The 18,114-nt window shown below is 49.5% G+C and overlaps 8 protein-coding genes across 8 annotated transcripts; 4 read left to right on the top strand and 4 right to left on the bottom strand.

The window, feature by feature from the left end:
* Positions 1–110: 110 nt before the first annotated feature.
* On the top strand, positions 111–1,800 carry N7518_006117 (NAD(P)/FAD-dependent oxidoreductase; the record flags this gene model as incomplete). Its single annotated transcript, XM_057187044.1, has 7 exons — positions 111–404; positions 459–617; positions 676–785; positions 842–1,001; positions 1,072–1,178; positions 1,241–1,549; positions 1,614–1,800. The coding sequence occupies 7 exons, from the start codon at positions 111–113 to the stop codon at positions 1,798–1,800; spliced, it is 1,326 nt and encodes a 441-aa protein (XP_057038747.1).
* Positions 1,801–2,337: 537 nt separating this feature from the next.
* N7518_006116 (uncharacterized protein) lies at positions 2,338–3,192 on the top strand (the record flags this gene model as incomplete). The annotated part of the gene is made up of 1 exon (XM_057187043.1): positions 2,338–3,192. One exon carries the CDS (start codon positions 2,338–2,340, stop codon positions 3,190–3,192), a length of 855 nt encoding a protein of 284 aa, XP_057038746.1.
* A 585-nt stretch (positions 3,193–3,777) lies between these two features.
* On the bottom strand, positions 3,778–5,333 carry N7518_006115 (arylsulfotransferase family protein; the record flags this gene model as incomplete). The annotated part of the gene is made up of 2 exons (XM_057187042.1): positions 3,778–4,667; positions 4,718–5,333. 2 exons carry the CDS (start codon positions 5,331–5,333, stop codon positions 3,778–3,780), a joined length of 1,506 nt encoding a protein of 501 aa, XP_057038745.1.
* Positions 5,334–6,052: 719 nt separating this feature from the next.
* Positions 6,053–7,754, bottom strand: N7518_006114 (glycoside hydrolase family 47 protein; the record flags this gene model as incomplete). The annotated part of the gene is made up of 4 exons (XM_057187041.1): positions 6,053–6,138; positions 6,207–6,381; positions 6,433–7,480; positions 7,531–7,754. 4 exons carry the CDS (start codon positions 7,752–7,754, stop codon positions 6,053–6,055), a joined length of 1,533 nt encoding a protein of 510 aa, XP_057038744.1.
* A 2,505-nt stretch (positions 7,755–10,259) lies between these two features.
* Positions 10,260–13,013, top strand: N7518_006113 (histidine biosynthesis protein HIS4; the record flags this gene model as incomplete). Its single annotated transcript, XM_057187040.1, has 3 exons — positions 10,260–11,112; positions 11,175–12,743; positions 12,814–13,013. The coding sequence occupies 3 exons, from the start codon at positions 10,260–10,262 to the stop codon at positions 13,011–13,013; spliced, it is 2,622 nt and encodes an 873-aa protein (XP_057038743.1).
* Positions 13,014–13,484: 471 nt separating this feature from the next.
* On the bottom strand, positions 13,485–14,508 carry N7518_006112 (uncharacterized protein; the record flags this gene model as incomplete). The annotated part of the gene is made up of 2 exons (XM_057187039.1): positions 13,485–13,792; positions 13,860–14,508. The coding sequence occupies 2 exons, from the start codon at positions 14,506–14,508 to the stop codon at positions 13,485–13,487; spliced, it is 957 nt and encodes a 318-aa protein (XP_057038742.1).
* Positions 14,509–15,895: 1,387 nt separating this feature from the next.
* On the bottom strand, positions 15,896–16,859 carry N7518_006111 (rRNA-processing protein UTP11; the record flags this gene model as incomplete). The annotated part of the gene is made up of 2 exons (XM_057187038.1): positions 16,760–16,859; positions 15,896–16,666 (listed from the first exon to the last, which is right to left on the bottom strand). Exons 1-2 carry the CDS (start codon positions 16,853–16,855, stop codon positions 15,896–15,898), a joined length of 867 nt encoding a protein of 288 aa, XP_057038741.1. The 5' UTR covers positions 16,856–16,859.
* A 421-nt stretch (positions 16,860–17,280) lies between these two features.
* N7518_006110 (uncharacterized protein) lies at positions 17,281–17,878 on the top strand (the record flags this gene model as incomplete). Its single annotated transcript, XM_057187037.1, has 2 exons — positions 17,281–17,437; positions 17,622–17,878. The coding sequence occupies 2 exons, from the start codon at positions 17,281–17,283 to the stop codon at positions 17,876–17,878; spliced, it is 414 nt and encodes a 137-aa protein (XP_057038740.1).
* Between the last annotated feature and the right edge of the window lie 236 nt (positions 17,879–18,114).

Here is an 18,114-nt window from a genome sequence, read left to right as displayed (position 1 = left end):
TTATATAGATGGGGATTATCTAATCGCTTTAGCAAGTTTCTTAGCAATTGGTGCCATTCAACTTCTTAAACTCACATCCTGTTTTCCCTCATTCTGGTTTTCGCACCGAAATGACCCGAAAAATGGCGTATTCGCGTACAACCACGAAAGTCGTGGTGGTTGGGGGAGGCGGCACCATGGGTTCCTCAACAGCGTTGCACCTCATCCGCTCTGGGTATACTCCCTCGAATATCACAGTGCTTGATGTATATCCCATTCCTTCGGCTCAATCGGCAGGATACGATCTTAACAAGATCATGGGCATCCGATTGCGCAATGGGCCAGATCTGCAACTTTCGCTCGAGGCTCTTGACATGTGGAAAAATGATCCACTATTCAAGCCCTTCTTTCACAATGTCGGCAGGGTGAGTTAGAAAAATAGCCATTGGAGATTCAACATTCCATACTAACACATTCAGATTGACTGCTCGTCATCCAAAGACGGTATTGCAGATCTTCGAAAAAGCTACCAATCAATGCTCGACGCGAACATTGGGTTAGAGAAAACGAACTGGTTGTTAGAAAGCGAAGATGATATACTTGAAAAGATGCCAGTCTTTACAAGAGAGCAGGTAAAGGTAAATTTCACCCGTACACAACCTTGAAGGGCCAGCGGCTAATAAAGTCTAAATTCAGGGGTGGAAAGGCTTGTTTTGTGGCGATGGAGGTTGGCTTGCTGCAGCCAAGGCTATCAATGCAATCGGACTTTTTCTAAAGGATCAAGGTGTCAACTTTGGATTTGGCAAGTATGTAATGACCCTTTTTTAGCTTGTATTTATTTTACTGACGCGAAATTGCATAGATCTGGAACTTTCAAGCAACCGCTGTTTACCGCCGATGGGATCACATGCAATGGTGCTGAGACAGTAGATGGCACTAGATATTACGCCGACAAGGTGGTCTTGGCTGCTGGTGCTTGGAGTCCAACATTGGTAGATTTGGAGGACCAGTGTGTTTCGAAAGTAAGTTCACGATATACTTCTTCTCTCTATCCCGGTTCAAATGAATCAATTACTAATTATATTCTTGCAGGCGTGGGTCTTTGCTCATATTCAGCTCACACCCGAGGAAGTAGCCAAGTACAAAAACACACCCGTGGTATACGATGGCGAATACGGCTTCTTCTTCGAGCCCAACGAGTAAGCAATTCCCTCTTGATCTAATGTTGGAAAGAGCAGAACCGCATTCTAAGTCCCTATAGGTACGGCGTTATCAAAGTCTGCGACGAGTTCCCGGGATTCTCTCGCTTCAAGCAGCATCAACCTTACGGAGCGACCTCTCCTAAAAACATATCTGTCCCAAGATCACACGCCAAACATCCTACAGATACTTACCCAGAAGCTTCCGAGGTCACCATTCGCAAGGCAATTGCGAGATTCTTGCCTCAATTCAAGCATAAAGAGCTTTTCAACCGCTCTATGTGCTGGTGCACAGATACTGCCGACGCCAATTTACTCATCTGCGAACACCCCAAGTGGAAAAACTTCATTCTGGCCACGGGAGATAGTGGGTGAGTTGATAATCAAATGCGGGCTTTTATACCATCAGCGGCTTGCTAACAGCGCATACTACAGTCATAGCTTCAAGCTTCTACCCAACATCGGCAAACATGTCGTTGAGCTGATAGAAGGGTCTCTTTCGCCAGACCTAGCTGATCCGTGGGGGTGGAGACCTGGGGGTGATGCTCTCAAATCTATACGTAGTGCCCCGGCGAAAGATCTCGCTGATATGCCGGGCTGGAAACATGATGCCAAGCTTTGAATTCAGAATGTTTGCATGGATGTTTGTGCATGTAAAGTCCTTAATGTAGACAGACTCTTTGTTTCCTATTTGGACAGAATGAAAGTGTGGTCGTTCTTATCTAATTTATAGAAATTTTCTTTATTCGTAGTTCGCTTGCTATCTAAGCGAGAGTTTGATGTTTACATGTTTGTAGAAGTGGCCAGCTATATAAGTGGGCACTCTAGGCGATCGTCGAACCCGCTTCCACCCCAAAATACACTGCAGCGCAGACCCAGCAGACCCCAACCAAATTGAGGCGGGAGAGACAATAGAAAGTCAAGTGGAAGATAGAAGAATTCGTACAATAACTTCAGCTGGCCCGAGAATAGACCCGGCTCATGTGATATCACGTGAAGGGCCCTAAACACCTTCGAACCTGGGATCATACCATCAGGGATAACCCCTGGGCATCACTGACCATCACTTCCTATGGAAGACCCCATGCTAAGTTCCCTTCACAGTCTAGAAACGAGATATTCCTGAGATATTCCCTTGAACATTTCAAGCACAATCATAATGTCGTCCAGTCAAAAAGGACCTTCCTCCTCGCCATCCGCTGCTTCATTTGGTGCATCCCAACCAGTCAAGAACACCTTTTTGCGTCGGTATTCGACACTTATAGCGATCAAACTCCTTGAGCGTATTCGACCTCGACAAGGGAATGTTCTCATGTTGACGGGCGGAATTTGCGTTAAGCACGGGTGTCGCGTTTATTTATCTGAGGCATCAACAATGCGGTTCATATCGCAGCATACATCTATCCCGGTACCAAAGGTTTTCTGTGCATTCACTCGATCCGGGCGGACCTATATCGTGATGGAAAGGATTCAGGGAGACATAATTGGCAAACGCTGGGTTTATCGAAGTGAGGATTCAAAGGCGAAACTTCTTTCGCAATTAGCTGAGAAAATCCTCGAGATGCGGAAACTTCAACCCCCAGAAGGCAATATGATTGCTAATGTTGATGGCGGGTCACTTTTTGACTGTCGTGTTGCGGGCACTTCCTTGCGCTTCGGTCCATTTAAAAACATCCAAGACTTCCATCGGCATATACGCATGGGCATGGAATTTGATCCAAGGCTTCCCCCTGACATCCAGGAACTTATCAAACAGCACAGCAAGACTTGGCCTTTGGTATTTACGCACGGCGACCTTAGCAGCCTCAACATTCTTGTTCGTGGAGATGATCTCGTTGGTATCATTGATTGGGAAACTGCTGGTTGGTATCCGTCATATTGGAAATACACTACTGCCTACCAAGTCAATCCACACAACACTTTTTGGGTCCATGAGATTGATAAATTCCTACAGCCAATGCCGGAAGAGCTCGCGATGGACCAGGTCCGCCTAAAATACTTTGCAGATGTTTAATTAGTCCAGACTTATAACTCATGGGAATTGTGTCCTTCCGCTGCATAAAATCATGTGATCGTGTTCCTTCCGCCGCATAAAGTCATATGATCGTCTCCTTCCGCTGCATCAAGTCATAGGTTGGGACCTTGCTCTGATCAAAATCGATGGGAAATATAGTCGTATTCATGCCGGAGAAGTGATAACTTGTTTCAAATCGGAGCTTAGTTTGTCAACTATTCCCAGGGACCTCTATAACTCCCAAATTACTAGCTACACATTCTTCAGATGATACCGCCTCCGACTAGTTTTATAAAGCTATTTGCATAACAGATGATAGCAATAATCCTACAAATACGAATAATGGGTAGTTGGGAGTGCTAGTATTTAGTGGTTGTGTAGATTACTTGATAAAACTCGGTAAATTACATGGCCAGCCAAAAGGCCTGACCCAAAGTAGTTCAAAAGGGTGTGTAGCTAGTAATTTGGGGTGTGTATATAGTAAGTCTAGAGGAATATGGCAGAATGACAAATGGTAGAAGGAGAGCACAATTGAAGAGAGCTCTGCGACCGGAATGAAAATCTCAACTCCCCCAATCTTGGCTATCACGCCAGCAACTTGATATTGGCAGTGGTAGCAGTCAAACTCGTCTGCCCAAGAGTTTCCCCATTCGTGTCAACAGCCTCAGCAACAAATCTAGCAGAGGAAGACAATGCAAAAGTCGACTTCCAAGTAAAAGCCGTCTCGAAGGAGTTCCTATCCACTTGACCAACCCGCGTCTTCTCCTGCCCGTTGACATAAAAGAATCTCCAAGCCGCAGTCTCGGTATCCCCATTCCAAGAAACATAAAGCTCCACAAGATTCGAAGCCGTTTTCAGCGCAACCAGCGCCGGACTTTCCTTCGGCGTCGCAGTCCAGTTCCCCAGGAAACCACGGTAGCTGACCGCCCCCGTTTCGATAAAGGCATGATAAAGAATCTCATTATCAGCACCGAATTCCGTGAAAGCACCCTCCGAACCCCAGTTGACGAAGATTCGGTCGTCAGAAAGCAGCTGCGTATTGCCCTGGGATTGGGCCTGGAGATCATAAGGTGCTGTTGCTTTGCGGAGAACCGTCGCCGTGCTGTCTGTGTGGTTTATCTGGATAACCAATGCCCGGGATACATCGTTGAATGTGATAGTGCCGTCGCCGGAGTTATCAAAGAACGAGATTACCTCCGTCCCCAGCTGGCTTGGTTGCGGTTGCCAGCGGGCGTGGTGTTGGAATCCGAAGGTCCAGTTGCCGATTTGTGAGAAGCTGGGATATTTGCCGCCGAGCCGCCAGATGATTGAGCCGTCTGTGCCGTTGATCTTGAAGATCGTGCTCGTGTGTCGGGACGAGAGCAGGTAGTCGCCTTCTTCGTTTTTGTCGAGGCTGTTAATGTGGAAGTAATCCCATGCTTCGGCGGACGACAGTCCGTTATTAGCATATTTGGAGCCCAGTGGCACTAGACTTTCTAGTCGACGGTTAGATATGATCTTTATAAAGTCAGGCAAATTATCTTACCAGAAGGATCAACGTGTTCCAAAGCATTCCACTCAAAGACCAACTTCCCAGTGGCAATATCATTTTCTTGGAAAATCCCATTCCCCAACCACACCTGCGAAGAATTCCCACCATAAGCCGACAAATTCACCGGAGTCGTATAGAAGACCTCAATCAAAGCCGTCTCTCCGCGGATAACATTGAACTCATGAATCGACGAAACACGATGATTCGCGGCAGTCGAGGTGGCAACGTGCTGATAACTCTGATCGAGCAGGACATGCTGCCCAAACCCTTCACCATGCGCACCATCAATACTACCATGGAAGGCCTGGAGAACAGGTTTCCCCTGGTACGTTGTAGGATGGAAATTCGCCACGAATCCGGCGTAGTAGCCTGTGCCGGCCCACACCAAGTCGCCGTCTTTGCGGTAGATGTACGGGCCGGGCCGTTCTAGTGTCCCGTCCACGGAGTACGGGGCGATGAAAACATATTCGGAGCCATTCGGGTTTGCGGCGGGGATGGTGATGTTTAACTGCGGTGGTGCGAGGTCGGGTCGTGAGCGGTAGTGGTCGTTGCTTTGGTGTAGTGAGGTTGTCGCTAGTGCTGCTAGGAGAGTTTGTTTTAGGAGAGCCATGGCTGTAGGTGATATGTAGGTTTGTTGCGATCAATTGCTTTCTACTATTTACTGTATTCGAAGAGAATTGCATCGCCATCTTATACACGGTAATGGAGATTCTTCTCTGGCGTCTACTAGTAATTTAGCGTGTTCGCGATATTCTTTGCGGATAGCATCATTGTGTCTTGCCTAGGTGTGTTATGGCCTGTTTTACTAGAAATTCATTCTCTAGCGAGCTATTGTGTCACCGGTTCTGAAAATGGCGCAATCATATCGTGTAGCCGAGCTAGAACTCTTCGTTGACTGGCCAATTCATAAGAAACATATATCCTAAACAGGCCCAGAATCAATAAGCAATGACCAATGTTGTCTTTCCCCTCTTTTGGCAGGCAAGTCGGTAAGTTCAACCAAATGGTGTGCGTCCAACTATTAATTGCTCATCTCGATATAAAGTATAGATTACTTATCAGACTCAAGTATCAATATCGGGCGCCATTTTGTATTTGATGTTTATAAAATGTCCAATGGAGCTGAAGTGTAGCACGGGGCACTTGTGTTTTTACTGTACTCTGCCAGATTGGAGAACCGTCTGAATTGAAGGCTTTAGTTTTCAGTATTACTATGGTTTAGAAGGCTACAAATTGTCTTTCTTTGCAGTACTAAATCCAATGACAAAGGATAATAAAGGCTTGATGCATGCACTATATACTGTAGTGATAGCCCAACTCTCGTATGAACTAGGTGTGGGACACTCTCATGGGATGAGCCTCGGTATTGTACACAAAGGAATTCTTCTGGCCCTTCTGAACTTGCCATGGGGCATCTATACCAGAACCCAGGATTAGCAATGTTTGAAAAAAAGAAGGGTGACTGGGAAGACTAGCAACTTACCCTCGGCATGTACAAGGTATGCATATTTCAGGACTTCAGCAAAGAGGAAGCTCTCCTCATTATCGTACTTTGAGCCACCGCCAGCTGTATTCACGTTGCTCACAGCAGCAAAGCCCGAGTCAGTTCGGCAGGTAGCATTAATCGCCTTGAAACTGTTCCACACCCAGTCGCGGTACTATATATGAGTCAGTATATTAGAACATCAGTGGAAGGGAGAATGACCCACGATTTCTTTCCCTGTGACGCGGTACGCGTAGTAGAAACTCTCGATCACTTCAGGGCGCAAGTCATACGAGCCGCTGTTGATGTAGAACCCGGCCTTCTCGTAGAAATCCTTTTGGTCAGATGGCACTTTCGTCGGGTCCCAGCCCCACGAGTCTGGTCCAATGCCGGTCAGGGTCTGGTTGTAAGTAGCCTCACAGCCATTTACGAGCTGCAAGCCGAAATCGATAAAGTCTTGCCGATCCAGCACGGTGCCGCCCAGGATAAAACTGCCGCCATCGAAGCAGGTCAGGTGCTGCGAGCTAAGATCATACTGGCCGTTATTATATGAGGCCAACCAAGTCACTTCCGGGCGAGGGGCGGGGTGCGACTGGAGGTTTTTGATTGTGGACTCGGCTGCGAGGACCCAGCGGTCTTTGTATGACTTGAACCGCTTGGGGTCGTACACGAACATCTTGATCAGGTACTCGTAGAACGAGTCGTCGCCGCCGTTCCAAGTGACAGCACCGTCGGTGAAATGGCCGTTGGAGATGTTGATGTTGCTTCCCACCAGGCCAGGGAATGGCTCTCCGCTTGATGGCTGAGGGTTCAAAAGGTACGACTGGGCCTTCTGGCTTATCTTGGCATACTCATCATCGCCAGTTAAATCAGACAACCGGGTCCACTCCAGCACCAGAGTTCCAGTCACTGCAAGACCATTGGTGGTCGAGCCATCATTTCCCTTGGAACTGATGTTAAGGTTATTGTAGGGAACACCGGATGGTGTATCAAAGGCAAACTTCAAGACATCCGCGAGTTTCTTGGACTGGGTAAGCAGGGCATCGACTTGAGCTGACTTAGGGGCAAGATTGGATGCAGGACCCTTGAGCAAATCATAGCCGGACAACATGCCAGCAAGATATCGGATAGTAGTCTCAAACAGGCTGACCTGGTCCGAGGTCTTCGAGAAGTCAATAGTCTCGATGTGGTCCAGGATCTTCTGAACAGCATCCTGGTTACCCATGACAATGGCGGTTGAAAGCGCATCGACAGCGGAGGCTCCCCATCCATTCCTATCGCGTGTCAGTTTCACAGCAAGAACTGGATAATCGGACATGCTCACCTGGAGTCACCATAACCATTGCTCACGGGGTGCAACTCGTCATGAGGGAAAGCATATTTGACATATCCATTCCATGCATGTTGGAAGGCTTCCTTGACAGCATCGGCCTTGGTCTGGCTGTCCGACTGGCGGGGCAAGATCACCTCTGGCTCAGGGTGAGGATAGGCGGCAGAAGACCTAGCCAGGCCCAGCATCAAAGGTAGTGATAGAGAGGAGATGCGCATGATTACGAAGTGGATGTGGTTGGGTATAGATATACGGGTTTATTTAGGCAAGATTCGGTGCAGGGGGGCACATGTAAGAATAATTTGAATTGCAAACGAGAGACCACCTGAACTGCGACACAGCAGGTCAATGCAATTCTTAAATATGATGGGAGTGCGGAATGAGGATATAGTGAGGTTGCAGTCGACAAGACAGAGGCCAGGCGAAAGAGGAAGGCAGCACGCGGGCAGACACCCACACGCGACCCCCAATTTGTTTACTATTCCTCATGTCACTTGCAGATCTCCATAAAATCGGGAAATAGTCGGGAATTGTGCATTAGATGCCATTCCTGCCAAATAAAAGGGTCCAATCGGACTTTGAAGATCCAGGGGCATGGGGGATCTGCAAGGGCGCCACCCACTATTGGCATCGGAGAATGTAAGAGGCCGAAGTATCTTTGGTCTCAGTTTTCACATAACTGAGTTGTTGCTTTGTAGATATACTCCAGTATTCAATGATCTAGATCGACCTTGACTCAGATTCTAGAGAACTATACGGGTGACCAAGCCAGACGACCGCTTGACGTGACGAGAAAACATGACGCTGTCTTCGGAGGTTCATATCCATGGCATCTAGGATGTACCTGACTAGCACGGTCTTGGCTAAGGAAGAGCACGTCCTGTCACGCCGCTTTGACATGCAACATACCCCTCAGCGTGATGGGCTTTGTCACCGGACTAGAGTGTCTGACCCCGTCAATATATGTCTATGTCACCTTCTCCACGTTTTGAGGGAGATCCTGATGGACTTAGATCCAACCAAGGAACATTTATGTCGATCATACAGGTCCGTGCCGACGGATTGTGCATTCGAACTCCAACCACTTGTCTCATGTAGTTCGGAGATATCGGTCGAGAATACAACATGTACCGGCTATTGAACACCATACCCTGGCATCTATCCTTCTTAGCACCGGATAAATTTCCAAAGCGTGATATATATCGCTTAGTTGTAACATATGCCCTCTGCTGTCATTTCTACGCTAGGCGGTGCTAAGTTAAGTCATCAATTTACAATCATCCATAGCATCATACCTGGGTAGCATCAGTAAAATAACTAATATAAAAGACTTTGCACTCTGGTTGAGAATCAGGTTTCTCGATGTCAAAGTCCTGCAGTAGCCGTAGCTAGTATACTTGGCAACATAACATTGGCCGTTCAACTTATATTAACGGGGGTAATTGGTGGAATCCCTGTTCTCGGAAAACAGATGAAGCAACTACCTCCGCACTGCTTCATCTTGCGCTCGGAAAAGTGATGATCTTTTAGCATATCATCGCCTTTAATGATAACCCTTGATGCAGGTGTACACGAGCAAGTAGCCGTTTTTCTTGCAGATCTCACAGTTGCAGCTATTGGCAAGGTACTCGTGCAGGGGCAGGGATAATGTAAAGTTAAACTGCACGGCACCTCAATGGCAATTGCCAGATTGGGAGCTGTTATGACCGGTGAGGGTTGGTAAGAATGCAGACTGAATTGTACTTCCTGGGGGTTGAATGGCTTACGCTTAAGCCTGCCCATCTTCGGTGTGGAATATTCGAGGTGTCAACTTGGCTAGCGGATATACTCCCAAATGGAGCTGCACGTATCCGTGATTCACCTCGTCTTACCTGTTCTCTTTTGATGCTTCGGGATCTTGCATCTGATATTGTAAGCCAAAGATGTCGCATGTGGCACAAAACCCAACGGATATAATCCGATCCTCCGTGTCTTTCGACCCATGTGGCTCATGCTCTGTAGTCCAATGCGTTGATGTAAATGCTTGGCAATGGAGCCATACTCGGGTGCAATTTTGTTGTAGAAGTCACCGGGTTAGGAGACACAAAGGTGACACTGTGGCAGGACTGATCTGAGGTGGTGAGTCGTGTCCTCAAAAAGCAATATCGCCATGGCATATGTCCAACTTTCAACACAGGACTGGGAGAAACACCCGTGGGCGAATACAGTAATATCGCGGGAGGAGACAGGCGCTATTACAGCATGGCTGACATTGTTCTCGGGAGGCCGCTTTTTGATCACCCAAAAGCCCAAGGCTGAAGTTTTCCTTAGGAGAGATTCCATATCTCAAGGGTTTCAAGATCACCGGAATAGTGAAACCTCTGTGTATCACGTTGTCTATGAGATGGCTCATAGTTAAGGCAGGCATGGTCCAGGGACCTCATGAATGGACATCTATTATAGAATGTGAAAATGCAAAACGCAATGAACACGGTAGATCAAAATGTTATAGATCACAAAATAAGATCACCAATAAAATCCCACGATAAGTCGAGTTGGATGTAATCAAACGATGATTCAGCGGGTGCGGGCCGGGAAAAAAAAAAGGTAGCACAACCTTGGATGGGAGTCATCGCTCTCCTCCACAATCCCCCCTCCCCTATTAATTCAAAGGGTCCTATTATTTAGGGGATATAATTCTCCTCTTCAATCTTTTGATCCTTAACTACTACATCTACCTCATCATGGCGACCCCGTTCCTTATCTCCCACGACCCCTCCTCCCCCACCTCCGGCTCCGGACTCTCGCTCAAGCAGATCGCCTACTTCGGCCGCGTACTGATCAAAGTCGCGACTCTCGCCGAGGCAGAGCAATTCCTGCGCCAGAACTTCCGCGCCCTCGATATCTTCGTCGATGCAACTGAGATCTCCTCCACCGGCGATCTCGTCGATATCCTCAACGCCGGTGCCGCTAAGATCTTGATCAACTTGGATCAACTGACCACCCTCTCCGAAGAACAATCCGTGCCCTCTTCCCGTCTGCTTGTCAACGCCCTGTCAGACTCCCAATTGGATACTTTCCAGCAATGGATCGCCGTCAATGCCGAGCGCAGCGAAGCTAGCGTCTGCACTACACCTTCCACCGTCCTCGCCGCCGCCGAGAAATTGAAGATTAGCTCGGACTCCCCACGGCTCTTCACAATTTTCGGTTCTCAGACAGTGTCGGAGGATGCCATTACAAACGTCACAAAGCAGGGCGCGATTGCTATTGTCCCCTCACAGGCATTGACCGTTGAGCGGGATGTGGCTGGCCAGGTTTCTGCCGCTAAGCTTATCGCGTCGGCCGCTGTTACTGACCAGGCCAATGGCTTGTATGCCACTTCTGTCACTGATGAGCGGGGAGCTTGTCTAGGCTTTGTTTGGAGCAGTGATGAGAGCATTGTTGAGGCCTTGCGTACTGGCACCGGTGTTTACCAGAGCCGGAAGCGTGGTCTGTGGTATAAGGGCCAGTCCAGCGGGGATGTGCAAGAGTTGATCCGCATTGGCTTCGATTGTGATGCCGACTGCTTGGTCTTTGTCGTCAAGCAAATTGGACGTGGTAAGAACCAGCTACCTACACTAATGGATGATGTTCGTATACTAATCGTGGTGACTCATTAGGATTCTGCCACCTTGGTACAGAGACCTGCTTCGGCGCATCTTCCGGTCTGTCTCGTCTCCAAAAGACTTTGGATGCCCGCAAGGCGGATGCTCCGGCTGGATCATACACCGCGCGTTTATTCAATGAACCTAAGCTCATCGATGCTAAGATCATGGAGGAAGCTGATGAATTGTGCCGTGCGGAGACCAAGGATGAGATTGCTTTCGAGGCGGCTGACCTGTTCTACTTCGCCCTAACCAAGTGCACTGCTGCCGGTGTTAGCCTGGAGGATATCGAGCGCAACCTTGACCTCAAGAGCTTGAAGGTGAAGCGGAGAAAGGGCGACGCCAAGGGACCTTGGGCTGAAAAGGCTGGCCTGGCCAAGCCCGAGTCAGCCCCTGCCCCTGCCCCTGCCCCTGCCCCTGCCCCCGCCCCGGTCGAGGATCGCACAACCCGAATTGAGATGAAGCGTGTCATCACTGCTTCTACTACTCCTCAGGTGGTCACCGATTACCTCAAGCGTCCTTCTCAGAAATCTAACGAAGCCATTGTCAACCTGGTGAAGCCAATCATCCACGATGTCCGTGATGGCGGCGACGCCGCAGTGCTCAAATACACCCACAAGTTCGAGCACGCTACATCACTTACCTCCCCCGTTATTCATGCGCCGTTCCCCGCTGAACTCATGAAGCTGTCCCCTGATGTTCAGGAGGCAATTGATATCAGCATTGGCAACATCGAACGCTTCCACTCCGCGCAGATGGGAAGCAACGAAACCCTCCAGATGGAGACCATGCCCGGTGTCGTCTGCTCTCGCTTCTCGCGCCCCATCGAGCGTGTTGGTTTGTACATCCCCGGCGGTACCGCTGTGCTGCCCTCCACTGCCATGATGCTGGGTGTTCCCGCCCAAGTAGCAGGCTGCAGCAAGATTGTCCTGGCCTCGCCTCCCCGATCCGACGGCAGCATCTCTCCCGAGATTGTCTACGTCGCCCACAAGGTTGGCGCTGAAAGCATCGTCTTGGCCGGTGGTGCCCAGGCCGTGGCCGCCATGGCCTACGGTACCGAGAGCATCACTAAGGTCGACAAGATTCTTGGTCCGGGTAACCAGTTCGTGACGGCCGCAAAGATGTTCGTTTCCAACGACACCTCCGCAGGCGTCAGCATCGACATGCCCGCCGGTCCCAGTGAAGTCCTCGTGATCGCCGACAAGACCGCCGTCCCGGCCTTTGTTGCATCGGACCTTCTCAGCCAAGCCGAACACGGCATCGACTCACAAGTAATCCTCATCGCGGCCGGCCTAAACGAGGCCGAGCTGCGTGCCATCGAAGACGAGGTCGATGCCCAGGCCAAGGCCTTGCCCCGCATGGATATCGTTCGCGGCTCGCTCGCGCACTCCGTCACCTTCGTCGTGCGTGACATCGAGGAGGCTATGACCCTCAGCAACGACTACGCGCCCGAGCACCTGATCCTGCAGGTCGAGAACGCCGAGTCTATTGTCAAGGATGTCCAGAACGCCGGCAGTGTCTTTATCGGCCACTGGACCCCCGAGAGTGTTGGCGATTACTCCGCCGGAGTCAACCACTCGCTCCGTAAGTATTTCTCAGCAACGACTTTTTCCCTTATATCCTAATTGAATCTTGCTAACATATCCCTCTCCAGCTACTTACGGCTACGCCAAGCAGTACTCTGGTGTCAACCTCGGCTCCTTCCTGAAGCACATCACTAGCTCGAACCTCACTGCCGACGGCCTGCTCGGTCTCGCCAAGACGGTAGAGACTCTCGCCGCTGTCGAGGGCCTGGAGGCGCACAAGCGTGCCGTCAGCATCCGTGTTGCCCACATGAAGAAGAATCAGTCATAGGTCAGATAAGACATATTTTTTGGGTTACGTTCTCTTTTCGGTTCTATCATGATTGGACGTGGCATGAACACAGATACATTAAAAAGCGAATTAGTCGCCATTGGGTTTAGAATTGATTATTACAGCCAATCATTAGAATATATCAAGTAAATAAAGTAAAGTAAATTAATTATCGGCAGACTAACGGCACATCTGTATACTAGGCCGATCTATCCCACTATCAGATCTAAGACATGACGTTGGGGATCCACTCGGTCAAAATCTTCAGGTGAGTCATGATCAGATAGTACTCATAGTACTAGTAAAAAAAATCATTCAAATTAATGAAAGCCAGACGCCCCTAGCATAATTTTGTATAAAACCAACCCAAAAAAAAAACAATCCCGAAAAGAATGCTCAAAGAAATGCAAAGACCGAAGACCCCCACTTCAAAAAAAAGGAACCCCACAGTCGTGAAATAGGGAGTATATCTCAAAACTGCGCAATATCATTCAGGATCTGGACTTCCTGGCCCGGCTTAAAGGCAGGAAGACCCATGTAAGGACAACCGTCACAGCGGAAGGCATCGCCCAGAGCACAGCTTCCACAAGAACCAGTCTTGCCCTCAACGGTGAAGTCCAGCTCGGTCAGGTCGCCCGTATCCAGCTTCATCACGTTCAATTGTTTATCTGCGTTTGCGCGGCGCTCTTTATCCTCCGCCTCGAGCTTGTCGGCTAGACCACATGTGCAATCTTTGCAGGCGCGTCGTCGGCGACCGGTCTTGGGTTGGCACTCTGGGGCTGAAGAGGATGGTGTTAGATGATATAGGTCTTGTAGAAATGAAATGGTTGGAAGGGAGTGACATACGCGGCATTATGGGTCTTGTTAAATCTTCCTCGGAGAGGAGCGTATCTTCATTAATGAGCTCGTCGTCATCGTCGCGGTCGTGATTAGTCGCGGGCGCGTCAATCCCCATCGGCGCACCGAATCCTGTGGGAATAATAGGGACTGCGGTTGGCGGGGTAGGCTTATTCTTCTTCCTGAGACCGAACTTTAAAGGGACAGCGGCGGAGGGCTCAAACTTTGGTTTCTCGAAGCCATTATCGGACTGCACGAGGCCGGCCAGGACGGCCTCCATGGCGTCCGAGGCATTAAGGGCTGAGTCTTGGGTTTGCAACTTGGCACCGGCCTTCATGGCGGGGACGAGGGTGGCGTATACATTTCGAGTGAGGAGTTGCAGCGCCTCGGAGCGCCGTGCGCCGTCTGTGTCGGTGAGGATGAGGACGAGGTCGTATGTTGTTGCGGGAAGGGAGACGACGCCTGTAGAGAGCCGGTCGAGCATTTGGAGGTCTGTGGTTGAGCGGTCGAAGGTGCTGAAGAGGCCGCGGAGTTTGTCCTCGTGAGTGGCGATGGAGGGGGGTGCCAGGAGGAGGGTGCGCTTTGCGTGGATTGGCTTGGGCGAGGAGAAATCCACGTCCATGTCGTTGGTGTCAATGGTCATAAATGAAGGAGCCATTGTGAATTTTATTTTGAGATATGAAGTGCAGAAAAGAAAAAGATCTGGAGAAGATAACCTTCTTTGGAGGGGTGGCAAATGATTATTAAGCCTTGTGGATGCCCTCCAGGGCTTGTCGATTAGTTAAAGAGATTGTCCTATCAGCGAAGGCGTGATTACTTGAAGGTTTTAGAACTCTTGCGACAACGGAGTCTCGGAGTACACTTTATATCATTCCGATGCCAGTCAGAGACAACGCTTAGCAATCGTGGCGTTAATCTTAGAAATGGCACACTGTGAAGGCTCCATCACATGACCAGCCTATACCGACTCTTCTTCCTAAGTAGGCAATCGCACCCGCCTATACATATGGCAAGGGATGTTGGACTTGATTTAGCGTTCATTCCCTCTATCCCTTTGTTTGCAGTTGCAGTATACACATGGTCTTTTCGGGTTTACTCCACATGTACATAGCTGCATATGTCTCATCCTTCTATAGTTCGCCACAACTAGAGCTCCACCCGGAGAACACTCACGTGGCCGACTTGAGACAAAGCATCTCAGATAAACCTGATGTTGATCGCTTCAATTCATCTCAATCCGGACTCGGCAGTTCAGACGCACTCGATACTCCAATGTTAAGATGGAATCGTGAATTGAATTTGAGTCAAGAGTCACCAATATGAATCACTCGGTCGACCTAATTCCTCAGAGGAGGCTGTCCTTGAAGATAGACCTAAGAGAAAAAGAAACGCTTCTCAAGGCGCATCCCGATCACTGGACCAAACCTCGATTCACAAACGGCCCTTTTCAGAGACAGCTGATATCAAGAAGCGGGAGCTTGAATGTAAGAAGCCGAGCAATACAGTACATGCGCAAATGATGTTGAAATTGGATGGAATTGAACTAGGCGGTAATGAGACCACACATATTGCCCGCTTCAGCGGAACACGTTGTAAGCCTGCTGTATGAGACTCGCTCAAGAGATAGCTATATCGGTCATGATGTTCCTTGATGGTTTGTAGGGAGTACAGAATTGGACCCTTTGTGGAATGTGTATAGACATTCATTCAGAATTTAACACAGAAGGACAGAAGGACAAAAAGAGAACCTGTTGATATTACTTCAACAACTAACCACACCTAGATGTAGATATAGCCAGGATATGATGGTCAAATCTACCCGTATAAGCGGCGATGTCTTGTCACGAGTCTTCCAGCTAATGCCTGAGACAGGCTTGATGTTATCGAGCTTTTCCAGGAGTCGATGGCCAAGACTGAAGTGGGTTCCTTGGATGCTACTGTATGCGCCGGACTGCCTCTATGGTGGTTGGTATCAATATGTACAAAAAAGATGATAAGCAGTCATCACTCATAAACTCCGTCGAAACGAAAACACTAAAAAACACTTAGCGCTTGCGCTCACGGATCTTCCACTTGATTCCGTCCTTGTTGGTGCCTCCCACGGAATTTTCCATCTTAGCCCGCTGCCAATCAAGCTCTTGCTCTGCGGTCCGAATCTCGGCGTACTGCTTGTGCAACGCAGTCAGCTTGTTGTGTCGGGCCTCGATGGCTCGTTTCCGGAGCTTGCGAGCCCGCCGAGCATCCACAAGCGCTTGCCGCTCAGCCTCAAGCTGCTTAGGTGTCTTGCGGGTCTTGCTTGACGTCTGCTCTTCTTCCTCTGAATCTAGCGCAGGTTCTTCTTTTTGTATCTTCTGCTTCTTCATTGCCAGTTGGTCTTGTCTATCATCGGCAAACACCACCCTGGTTGGTTTCGATTGCACCGGCGCCCCGAAATCGAAATCGGAGTCGTCGTCAAACCCGTCATCGTCGCTCTCGTCCTTTTTCCCATCCTTTTTGCCAAGGACCTTGTTCATGCCATCTTGCAATTTCACGTCGCGCTCCAGGCGCTCAATCTCGCGGCGTACCCGCTCGCCAACCGTCCGAAGATAACCCTTATCTTGCGTCTTGAGCAGCTTGATTGCCTCGTGGCTCAGTCCCTGCGCTGCGGCAGAGTCTCGTGCTGTGCCTTTGCCACGTCCGTGCCGACCCTGGGTCCGGTTCTTCTCTCCCATCATACCGAAGGCGAACTCATCGGGGTTGCGATCCCGCACCTTCTCTTCGAGGCGCTTCAGCTTAGCCTTCTTGGCATTGTAATCTTTGGCACGGAGCGAGTAATCCTATTGAAGTTAGAATGTTTGTCTTAAAACTACGCATGAGAGAAAGCTTGAATCATTGGTAAATATTCCAAGACCTCCTTCTCAGGAACTAACCTTGTGCTTCTCGAGGAGACCCCATTTCTCGCGGCCCTGGAGCTGGCCACGCTCTTTGTGGTTCCGCCGCTGGACGGCGTTGCGCATGGACGACATGCTGAGTTTTGATGTTGATAATTCCCGAGACAATAAATAGAGCACAAGAAAGTGTAGAAGAAACAAAAACGCAAAGAGCGAAAAGACGCAGATGTCTCTAGCAGAAGAGTTGTATCGAGATGCAAAGTCGGAGAACTTTTTTTTCTGATTCTGCCAATAGTAACTAACATTCTCTCCGCCCGAGCTCGGCTCACTCGCAATCAACACTCCCACCTAGCCTCGATCTTCTCTGTAAAGCCATTCGATGAACCCCTCTTGAAACTACTTCTACCTCTTCGATTCGTTTTATTAGGCTCCGGAGCAGCCGAACTCATATCTTGTCCCTCAACAACCGGGACCAATCCCCCTCAAAGCAAACTCTCCGGTCGACCAGTCCATACACTCAGCCCCGTCAATTTCGATCTTGAGATCGATCTACAGTCCCAATGGCTACGTCTTCCACATCCCCCGATACCTCTTCAACAAGTGCACCCAAAAAATATAATCTTCGCAATCCGCTTCCGCTCTCAGCCCCCCAAGAACAAGAAGTGAAACTGCTGTACTACAAGCGAGTACGCGCCCATTGCGCACCCGAAATTAAAGGTATACAATTCACGTTGCTTCCTACGCCAAATACATCACCTCTTTCCAAATAGTGCATAGCTTGAGCTTGCAGAAGCCGGTCATGAGTTTCAAGCGGAGAAGCAACTCCGGCTCGCATGACCATGATCCACTCCCCACACCTCGAACATGTCTGAAACAACCAACTAACCCAACTATGATATAGCATTTGCCGAGTGCGCCGTCAACCGCACCGTCACTGCAACATGGGTCTGCCGCCAGCAACGTCTCGCAATGAATTCATGCATGGTCGCCCACGCGAAGCCGGAAGAAGAGGATCGCGCACGTGAGGAGTGGTTCGCGGGGTATGAGGAACGGCGACGCGCGCGTGAGGATGATCTTGCACGCGTTGAGAAGCGTCGTGCGGAAGTTATTCGCATGATGCGCGAGGATGAGGCGCGGACACGAGCGGCGGAAAAATGATTGGAGCTCTTCCTATTTACTCCATGTATCCCTCCCGCCCCCGTTCTCTTCATTTCTTGTGTGAGTATTTCTTGTTTATATGGGTTTCGGCGTCTTGAGTATTCTGCTTCTTGCGTTTCTCCGAGGTCGGGATGCGAGGATTTTCCTCTTTGGGCTGAGTGTTTGGGCGAGGGGGAAAGAGCTGTTGGACTCTTCCTGGCCTGACTGCCTGATTGGCTGGGTCTTGCATGTTACAG

This window comes from Penicillium psychrosexuale (assembly GCF_028828465.1).
Source record: "Penicillium psychrosexuale strain IBT 29551 chromosome Unknown utg000004l, whole genome shotgun sequence".
NCBI classification, from domain to species: Eukaryota; Fungi; Ascomycota; class Eurotiomycetes; order Eurotiales; family Aspergillaceae; genus Penicillium; species Penicillium psychrosexuale.
The sequence above is the reverse complement of the archived record's forward strand: the minus strand, read 5'-3'. Positions and strand labels throughout refer to the sequence as shown.